The sequence below is a fragment of the Etheostoma cragini genome, chromosome 6 (assembly GCF_013103735.1).
Source record: "Etheostoma cragini isolate CJK2018 chromosome 6, CSU_Ecrag_1.0, whole genome shotgun sequence".
NCBI lineage: Eukaryota > Metazoa > Chordata > Actinopteri > Perciformes > Percidae > Etheostoma > Etheostoma cragini.
The window spans coordinates 8,317,213-8,328,340 of NC_048412.1; the positions used below are offsets into that span (position 1 = coordinate 8,317,213).

Below are 11,128 nucleotides of genomic sequence, written 5' to 3' on the forward strand. Positions count from 1 at the left end.
TGCAGCTCCTCAGCTTTTCAGTCTCCGTGGAGAAGGAAGTGGAGCCACTATGTGGCAAAATATCAGAATTACACCTGATTTCAGCTCTTTTATAGAGTGCTACACACAAATACTATCAAACATGGTCAATAAACTTTAACTGCCAACTGAAAATTCTGTTTACAACAGTGCAAATATTTGGTATCACAGAGCAATAAAGCTAACCGTTGAGTCAAAGTGTGTGCCTTTCAGTGGCATGGCAGTAGAGAAGAGGGCATTTTTGGAATGCCTATCATTTTTTCACCTCCACCACCAATAAACAAAGCAGAGCAACAAAAAAAAGAAAACTTCCCATGCAAAAGCAAAACACCCATAATCACGGCTGAAATATGGTGAAGGGAGGATTCCTGTTTAAGCAGTGCATCAGAGCTCTTCTTTGGCTTTTGTCTTTAAACTTTCAAACTCACTGAGTACGGGTTAGGGGAGTGGATTGGGAAGAATTGTAGTGATTACTTCCATTACTCCCTGTTAGTACAGACATTCAAAAATAGCAGCAACATTTCTGCCTGATCGAGCTGTGTGCTATTTCAGGTCTTCCTGTGTCAGGAAACTCCCCTCACCCCCCGTATCTGTGTGTGAATATGTCTTTTGCTCTCCTTTCTATGTCTTCACCATAAAAATCTCTCTGCACGTTTCCTTTTACTCTATGCCGAGGTTGATTATTGTATAACAACAATTACTAGTTATGAACCATAATAAAGGCCTTGTACTCTAGCTGTTAAAAGGTCTGATCAACTTCCTTGTATGTTAATAAACATACTGTATTGTATTGACTCCCTCCCAACTCATTGGCATCCTGGTGTCTGGTTCCAGGAATTGCATTTGGGATACAGGATCTTTTTCAGAATCAGCTTCATTTGCCAGGTATGAGGACACATACGAGGAATTTTTGTTTGAATTATCATTGCTCACAATGCACTTACACATATACAAAACAACCAAACAATAAATACACACTAATATGTACACACTATAAACAGAAACAATATAGACAGGTTGAGACAATAGTGCAATGACGAGTGCAAAGTATGCAGGAGTTAATTATGACAGTATGATATGGAGCATGTATCGGACAAAAACAGTCCGGAGACATGGTAAAATGTGATACATTTATTTGCTGACAGTTGATAAACTGTGTAAGATATTTGTGAAAAATGTACATACATTTTTTTTTTAAATAATTCAATAATTACCAAACATCTTCCATCTGTATAGATGTAGAGGCTTGTGTTTATACATCCAGCCTTATTCCACTCTATGCTTTACCTCCCTGTCCCCTCGGACTCTTTACTGATCTATAACCTCCTGTGACGCCACTGCCACTCATCCACTCTTCTTACTATTGAGCCAGCGAGGCTGTCCGATGTCTGAGGGATCGGTTATTTATAGAGTCACCTCCTGATGGAGAGGGATACAGGCAATGGGGAAAGAGACACTCAGAGGACGCTTTAGCCGCTGATCCTCTGATGTCCCTTACAGCTACATAGCTACTTTTGGGGAATGCAAATGGGAAGTGGCAGTGTACATGCACATAAAAATATATACATGATAGGCTTTTAGACAAATTTATTACAATTAGTTACAGATTCATCAACATCTTCAGTGGTGGTAATTATTGTGAGTGTCAGGATTGGGCTGATAGGACTTGGAAGAACACTACGAATATTTTGGGTGTTTTTTATAACAATAACTAATTTATACAAGACCAATATCAGCCTAGTAACCAGGACACATCAGTCTAACCACCTTCCCTAGTGAAACTGCCTAGCCCCGGGGCTTCACCTTGGCAGAGTCTGAGCTGTGTGTGTTGGTCAGTGTTGCCAACAGGAAGCAAAATGAAAAGCAGATGGCAGGTTACTGTGGTGTTATTGTGAAAAAGAGGAGTGGTAGTGGGGAGTATCATTAAATGCTACTTACACAGTCTGATCTGCGGGCATGTGTGCATGTATGTTCTTTTAAGATCAGATAACGCTCTATGACCCAGTGTTCAGCTACTTTTGTGGTTTTCTGTTCAAACCCCACTTACTTTACACTTAACAACTACTATGAATACAACTACTTCTGCTACCATCATTCCTTATTTTAAATTTATAGCTTTATTCTCTTCCTCAATTCTTGAAATTGAACACAGAGATGGAAAGTTTGCCAGTGTAATTCACTTGTAAAGAAAGATGGGTCACAAACGCCATCTTGTGGGGAATTCATAGAGCTGCACTTCAGGAATCAGAACCTCACAATCAATAGCTTCATAATATCTACACATAGATATGTAGTTACTGAACTCTCACTGTTTCTCTTGTCATTTAATATTATGGTGTAATTGTTTCAAAGCCTATGAGCCATAAAACATCCCAACCATTACCTTCAAGATGACCCTGACACATCTGAACGTTACACATCTTTACAGTGGTACTATCTATTAAAGGGCCCTTAAAATTTCCTTAAACAATATCTAATTATGATATGATATAATGATTGTTTGTTTGTGTGTTGATATGCTTATTGTCCTTGTAGTAGTTGAAGTAATAGTTTCATTTCAGGATACATTCGCATGTAAAAAGATAAGAGGAGATATGGGAATATAGGCCAATACTGCAGCCTGGTGGCTGTTCAGCAAAACTACATCTGGATGGACCCATATGAATCTTGCACAGTGAGCTTTAGTAATAAGCTCTGACTTACAGCTGGTGGTAGAGAAGAGTATCATCTCCTTTGCACTCATTGACCTTTATGTTCTCATTCCTTTTCCCTACAGATGAGAAGCCTTACATCTGCACCCTTTGTGACTTCGTCACCACAGAGTTGCAAGCCTATTTGACTCACGTCCGCGTCCAACACCCGGCTGTCCCCGGAGATAGACCCAGTCCCATTCCCAGCCCAAGCTCCAGCTCGGAAAGAGGCACCCCAAGTGGTTATCCCAAGCTGAAGAAAGCTCTTCTTCAGGGGTTGAACAACTCTGCATCCCCACCTGCGTACCTTTCCGCTCGATCCTCCTCGCCTGATCCCAGCATGACCCCTGTGGATCTATGTGTGAGGGCTGAGGGCTGCAGGGGCCTAGCCTCCCTAATCCAGGACAGGAGAAGCCTCCCTAGCCACAAGTGCTCCTTCTGCTCCCACTCCACCCGCTACCCCGAGGTGCTCTGGGTGCACCAGACTGTGGCTCACCGTATCAACAGCAGCAGCTCCAATCTTGCTCCTAAATGGGCTCTCAAGCACAGCTCCAAGGGCTCCAGGGACAACTCATTATCCTCCAGGAGACGCACTGGTCCCCCGCCAGTCCTGGAGGGAAAGGAATGCCCACCGCTGCCTCCACTGATGCGTACCCAACGTACCCGGCCCCCAACCTACTCCAGCGAGGTTCTAAAGAAAAGCAGGCCAGCCAGTCAGGCAGCCATGCCATCATCATCATCATCATCATCATCGTCCTCCTCAACCCCCTCCTCCTCATTCCCCAGGGGCTCCTCATCCACCCCAGGCACCCATCCTCGGAAAGTCCCTGTCCGGCCAGGAAAAAGCAACAGCAACAGCAGCAGCAACAGCGGCAACAGCAACAGCAACAGCAACAACAACAGCAGCAGCAGCAGCAACAGCAACAGCAGCAACAGCAGCAACAGCGGCAACAGCAACAACAACAGCAGCAACAGCAACAGCAGCAACAGCAGCGTCAGACACATGGAGGACCAGAATCATCAGTCTAGCTTCAAACCCAAAGTGGATATTTACCCTCGGGGAGGCTCGTCGTCTTCCTCCAGCCCCTTGGAGAAGAGCACCAGTGCCCTCTCACATTCCTCAGCCCCGAGCCCCAGCTCTGCTACTGCATCCCGGATGGCTGACCGCTACTTGATGCCTCAAGAGGGCCTTGGCTTCATGCTGTCCAGCAAACACGGCCTATCAGAGTACAGCCGAGCAAGGGGTTCCCCTCATCAGCCGCTTCCCACCTCCCACGGCCAGAGGCGAGCTAACGCTTCGAGGCCCAGCACCATCACCCACCGCTCCACAGTGGGACACAACTACGGATCTTCCCAGCCACATGGAGGCACTCTGCTGAACTCCTCCTCCTCCTCCTCCTCTTCGTCTTCTTTGCCTTCAGAGGCTCGTGGAGATGTGAAGCAGGAGCCAATCGCAGAGACACCAGAGACGCCAACTGACATCCTCGGCTTCCTTAAAAACTACAACCCTCACGAACTGGCTTCCCTCTACCACCGCTGGGGTGCGGCCAATGCAATGCTGGATCCAACTGGTAGGATTTCAATTTGATCATTTTGTTGACTTATTGACATATGTTGTGTTAAAATGTGTAGCGACACAATGCTAAATCATTTTTTTTTGTTAGTTTAAGTATTTTGTCGCAGTCGGGCAATAACCTTGTGTGTCCATCTTCAGGCGTGTACCACAAAATCCTGGGCCTTCTGGAAAGGCATTTTCTTTGGGCCTCTACCCGCATCCATGGCTTTTCATTCTAGCATCTTTTTGGGCCCTCCTCACAAGAGGGCCCCGGGTACTCAGTCCCCTTTTCCCCCCCAGTCCGACGCCCCTGTCCATATTACGTCATTTTTATTTTGTTTCATAAATCAATGCTATTGGTCCCACTTCATGTCAGCCTGTGGGTTTTAACAGTGGCGTGGTGAGTCAATTTCCTGAGCAGCAACAACTTCTAATACCATCATTACAAATAGGCATTTTGTTTTGAGCTGTTGTGAATAAAATTGCCTAAAGGGGACAGGCTAAACCAAGAAAAAACACCCGCAGTCACCTACATACACACTTAACGTATGAACCATATTCAATTAGATATAGATATTTACCCTCCCTAACACATGCTGCCTCTCTCTCCCACACTAACTTGCCATCTGGCAGAAAGTGATTGACAGACACATGTACTGCTCGATTCTGACAAGGTTTTAAATAATGAAGAGGAGATCCATTAAATGGGCACACACACATGTGCTTGCATGTTTGTGAGTGAGGCCGGATCTGGGGCAGCATGTGTGTCTGTGCATGTGTGTCCATATGTGCTTGGATTTTTAGATCGGCGAGTGTGTGTGTGTGTGTGTGTGTGTGTGTGTGTGTGTGTGTGTGTGTATTTTTTAAAATGTGGGAGACATGAGAGAACCTTTGCTACTCTCAGGTCTGCGAGGCATGCCTAGTCTCCAGCTCCACTCTCCCAGAAAGCTGTCACAAACTGTTTAGGTCACGGCTCTGCCTGACGAGAGACCTGCACAGATGCGAATGGAGAGATGCAAAACAGAGAGAGAGGGAAAATAAGAGGCAAAGAGAGAGATGAGACAGAATAATTACCCCACCAGCTGCTTTGGAAATGGTCATTACCAAACATGCGTATTATTTGCCCATTTTCAGCTGTGTCTCTAAGGTCAAGTGGGGCTGTATGGAGCCAGGGGTGAAAGACAACAGCCCCAGAGCAGACGCATGACATCGCCGTCACCCGTCCGGCTGCATATCGTCACTATCCGCCTTAGCCCTTTGAGTCACAAGCTATAAAGTGACCTTTTTTGAACAACTGAGTCTTTCTCCCATTTCTCTCCGTAATATGTGTATGAGTGTGTGTGTCTGCTTGTGTTTTACCGTCCAGCTCTGTCTTGTCTTTCATTAGTGCATCAGTGAGAAGGGCTGGCGGCCCAGAGTAGAAGTAGAGTATCCAGAGGCCAGCAGTCGGGCTGCCAGAGACACTCTCTGTCACCTTCTCCGCCTCCCTGTCCTCCTTGTCCTGCTGTGTCCCTTCATTCCCCCCCAGCCTGCCACACACCTCTCACTTTCCACACATACACAAAGCTATTGGGCACTGCCCAGGTATACGCCAGCCTTAATGCTCGGGGTTCTGATGCGTCTGCTGGGGGTCTGTGCAGTAGGCGCCCTCCGCCCCCCCCAAACCCCTAGGTCTGTTATCTGTCAACAGGAGAGGTCACGGGAGTGCGTGTGTGTGTGTGTGTGTGTGTGTAGTGGTTTCTTCTTGCTCCTGTCCCTATGACTCCAGCTGCTCTGTCGACATTTACATGTCCACCAGAAAACATTATTATAATGACTGACTGGTCCTTGTTAAATAGTTATCTAAATTAGAAAAATGTAATGTCTGTAGTCAACAGGTTTCTTACGTAATGCTGAATGGATTAGCAACTCTCAGACTTGTGCTTCATGTCAAAAAACAGTTTCAGAGGTCTCATTAACTGTTTTGAGTTAGAAATTGTATGGTTTTGCCAGTGTTTGTTTTTAAAATGATCTTAAATTAAAATTAAATAAAGATTGCCCGGGAGTTTAAGCAACCTGATAATGATTTATTAATTAATAGTATTTTTTTTAACATAACCAATGTACAATCTTGATACAGAGGACTTTGATTTAAAAATATTTTTTATTATGACCAAGCTAACATACTCAGTGGAACATTTTACAATTGAAAAATCAACTTGTAAGTCCACTCTTTTTGACAAATTATGTAATGCCGAAGCTTTTTCTAAATGACCTCATCCCTAGTTTGGCATGTTTGTAGTGCAATATCTAGTTTCTTAACGGCTGTTATTACAACAATAATTACAATGGATCTTCAATCAGCTGATACATGGGCCCCGCAAATGAATTGGTCTACCTTTATTAAAAAATACATTAAAACAGTTTTAAATTGATTTTTGTTACACGCAACCAATGGAATGATGGTCTTGTCCTATCAAATGAAAGCCATAAATGCCCAAACAATAATCAAAAAAGAAATGCAACAAGTTTCTTCACCCTTTGAGGCCCTAATCTGACTTGCAAGTAATGGCAGTGTTGTTGTGTCATAGTGAGAGTGTGTGTGTGTGTGTGTGTGTGTGTGTGTGTTTGTGTGTGTGCAACAGCTTATGCCTCACTTTCCTCCCTTGGACCAGACACACATATACAGGCCTACAACTCTAGAAACGCATACACACGCAGACACACACACACCTGACATGTGACACACGGGCCTTGGAGCGGGCACATCACAGCCGGGGCGTTTTAATTGCCTGTAATTTATGCGGTGTGTGTGTGTGCCTGGCTGTCAGCCTCTGAGATGATGCTGTGTGACAGCTGCAGTCCAGCCCCTGGAGCTAGCCGCTCATAATGACACATTAGACATACTAATGATGCCTGCGCGAGTCCACTACTACTGACGCTGCCTACCTCCACCGCTATAGCCAGGCTCTGTGCTCATGTACACCCACTCCCTTTCTTCCCATAACTGACCTTTACCTCGCCGTTCAATCTCAAAATGTCTTCTGCCTCGGAATAAGCTGATGCTGATGTCCACCTTTTCCAACACTGTTACATGGGAATTCAAAGCTATCACTGACCTTGGACTTCGAACCCCTTCCCCCCCCGCTTTTCATATTTTTGTTTTGGTATGTGAAATTAAGATTCCATATGTGAAACCTGTGCCAAAAAGGTGTTATGTTTTAAACTCCCCTGTCTTTAAGAGAGTGCCAATGTTCACAGACAACACCTGATCAAGACCAAATTTGGCAAAATATCTACTGAGATATAAATGGCTGTATGGAAAGACATACTTTGAAATATTAAATAACTAAAAAAAGTTGACTTGGAATAACTTGATGATAATGATAATAACTGCTAGAACTATCTGAACACAGCTGTATCTGCTAACAGTACATCCCATATGTTTGATTTATATTGTACCTATGTTTTGATGTAAATGTCCTTGTTTTTGTGTGTGTGTGTGTGTGTGTGTGTGTGTGTGTGTGTGTGTGTGTGTGTGTGTGTGTGTGTGTGTGTGTGCGTTCAGGGATGCTGAGGTCTCTGATGCGGCAGGGACAGTATTTCTGCTATGAGTGCGGGAAGAGTTTCAGTCAGCCCAGCCACCTGCGCACTCATATGAGATCCCACACAGGTACAGACGCACTCACACACACAAACACACTCACAGGAACACACACCTCATACTTACACGTACTTCCAGGGGTATATTAATGGACAAATTAATGAAAACACCTCATTTTGATCAACTTAACCACAGCTTTTAACCCGCTGCTTAACTTCCTCATTGCTTGTATGCGTAAAAAATAAAATAAAATAATATTAATAAATGCATTTACCCTTTTCTCTTAAAATATTCTTTCCTTCCTATGACCTTATTGACACCCAATCTTTAGAAAAGTATTTTCAAACTGAACTTGCACATGTGATTGAAGTGACCAAATATAAAAATGAGCATGAACCTTTGGTAATACAACAAGTAAGGAAATACTTTGTGTTTCAAATAATATATGTTTATTGTTTATTTTCAACATGTATAAACAAATAGTATGATGATTATTAGTATTATGGTTGCCAATAAAAGTAATTTCAAGGCAAAGATATGTACTGTTACACTCTACTTCGGTTTGGGGTCAATTACATGATATTAAAACTGACGCAATTTTCATTTTGAAACACGTCATATGTTAAAAATCATTTTTACAAGCAATTTTCTTTAAATCGAGTAATCTATATCTATAATTTAGTAACAAGATAGTCTTGCATTGCCAGACCTTCCTCCACAGCGCTGCAAAGGAGGGTCCGGCTAGTCAACACAACAGAAAAACGTGCTCTGGTTTATTGGAATTTCCTTAAAGGGGAATGTAGGTATGTAGTTTTGTGTGCTGTTATGTGTGTATTTGTTGCCCGTTGTCACTCTTAATTAAAGGTAAAATGACAGGGTGCTCTTTGCATGTTTTTATATAGACCTTAGTGGTCCCCTAATACCATATCTTAAGTCTCTCTTATATAGACCTTAGTGGTCCCCTAATACCCTATCTGAAGTCTCTTTTAAATAAATCTTAATGGTCCCCTAATACCATAACTGAAGTCTCTTTTATATAGACCTTAGTGGTCCCCTAACACCATATCTGAAGTGTCTTTTATATAGACCTTAGTGGTCCCCTAACACCATATCTGAAGTCTCTTTTATATAGACCTTAGTGGTCCCCTAACACCATATCTGAAGTCTCTTTTATATAGACCTTAGTGGTCCCCTAACACCATATCTGAAGTCTCTTTTATATAGACCTTAGTGGTCCCCTAACACCATATCTGAAGTCTCTTTTATATAGACCTTAGTGGTCCCCTAACACCATATCTGAAGTCTCTTTTATATAGACCTTAGTGGTCCCCTAACACCATATCTGAAGTCTCTTTTATATAGACCTTAGTGGTCCCCTAACACCACATCTGAAGTCTCTTTTATATAGACCTTAGTGGTCCCCTATTACTGTATCTCAAAATTCAGCCTTGGTGCAGAATTACAACCACTAGAGCCAATCCCACAATGAGCTTTCCTTAGTACGTGCCATTTCTGAGTCTGTAGCTTTTGAGGGGGGGGGGATAAAGGTGGAGGCTGGGGGTATGGCCTTGACCAGCTGCCACTTTGCTCGTTTGAAAGCCAATATGTCTCTCTCTCTTATTGGTGGGCAAAATTCTCTGGATAGGAAAAGCAGAGAAAGGGGAAGTAACCTTATGAGGTCATAAGGGGCAAGATTCTAGGCCAATCTGAGCTTTCATTTTCTCAAAGGCAGAGCAGGATACCCAGGGCTCGGTTTACACCTATCACCATTTCTAGCCACTGGGGGACCATAGGCAGGCTGGGGGAACGCATATTAATGTTAAAAAAACCTCATAAAGAAACATTTCCATGCCATTGGACCATTAAACCAATCACAATCGTCTTGGGTGGAGCCACGGTGCCGCTGCAAAATAGCCCCGGAAGGAACGTTGTCAATATAGTACCAAGATGATTTAACACTGTTGGGTGTGTTCGTTGTGCTGTTAAAACGGGTCCTGAGTCTCCAGGAACCCAAAAAGAAAAATGTAATTAACATGAGTTTTTAAAGTCCTATGCAGTGATTAAAAGAGTTTTTAAAAGAAACATGTTGCAAAAGCATCAGTTACAAAAACTTTAGAATTATTAAAAGGAGAAGGGTATGACAGACAGACAAGAATCTCCAGCATCCTGCCTAAACCTCTGGAGCAACCTTATTAGCTACTTGCTATTCATGTATTACTCGATGTTCCAACTTTTTTTGGCCACTCCTTCAACAGTCACTCATTCCCATGACACGTGTGCACACACATCATCACCCCTCGCAGCTATTTATCCAATTTAGATACACTCGCGTGAGATATGGAGAATATATGCATGGGGATTCACATTCGTAACGGTATTTCATCATCTGACTGTCCATACGTCTGCTACGTTCCTACATTCTCCAAAATAAATCAAAACAGATCTTTTTGTTCAGTTGAGTGTGACAGCCAGTCTGTGAGTCCTTTGCCGCCCTGGGCTGGGCAGCTGTCTCTATTTTTTAAACTGAAACGTGATTTGCTCCGGATACTGACCTGTGACAAATTGTATACATTATTAATCACATGTCAATTAGAGAGATGGAATTGCGCATTCTAATGAGGCCGAACAGCATTTGTCCACGCCAACTGTAAGAGCCCATTTGCATGCGTACCCGATGCCATTCTCTAAACAGCTTGATTTAGGCATCCTGCCTTTTCTTCTACTTTTCCTCAGTGCCCTTTCCATTTCATTCCTTCCCTTTATTTCCACTCTTTTCCTTTTTCTTATTTTGTTGTCCTCTTTTTCCCCCATTTCCTCCTATCTCACACTTTCTCCTGTCCTCTTTCTCTTTCATATCATTGATTGTTTCCTCTCTTCTGACTTTTTCTTCTCTTCACTTCCTTTTCCTCTCTTGCTTCCTGTCCTTTATGCTACTCTCCTGTTCTTATTTCCTCTATAGTCTTCTCGTCTCACGTCTCACTTCCTCTCCTCTCGCCACCCATAGTCTCTCTTCCCTTCTTTCTCCTCGTCTTGCCTCCTCTACCCTGTCCCCTCCTATTGGTCTGCCTTCCTTCCTCTTCATTTCCCCGCCTTCCTCTTCCCTCTCCTGTCCTGTCATGTCCATCAACCGGGCTGGCGGTGATCACAGTAGACAGTGAGATAAGTAGCTTCTTTATAGAGAGTGTGAATGATATGTGACACAGCCAGTGATTCTAAGTGACAGAGGCCAAATGGTAAGTGATGCAGCGCTCAGCTCCCCCCCACCCCGCCCTAGCCCTGTTG

General features: G+C 43.5%; 1 protein-coding gene across 1 annotated transcript in view; it reads left to right on the plus strand.

The window, feature by feature from the left end:
• LOC117946323 (zinc finger protein 516-like) overlaps positions 1-11,128 on the plus strand; it is a 43,832-nt gene that overhangs the window by 29,167 nt on the left and 3,537 nt on the right. Inside the window, 2 exon segments of the mRNA XM_034874391.1 lie at positions 2,795-4,279; positions 7,811-7,915. Coding sequence (XP_034730282.1) covers positions 2,795-4,279; positions 7,811-7,915 — 1,590 coding nt within the window.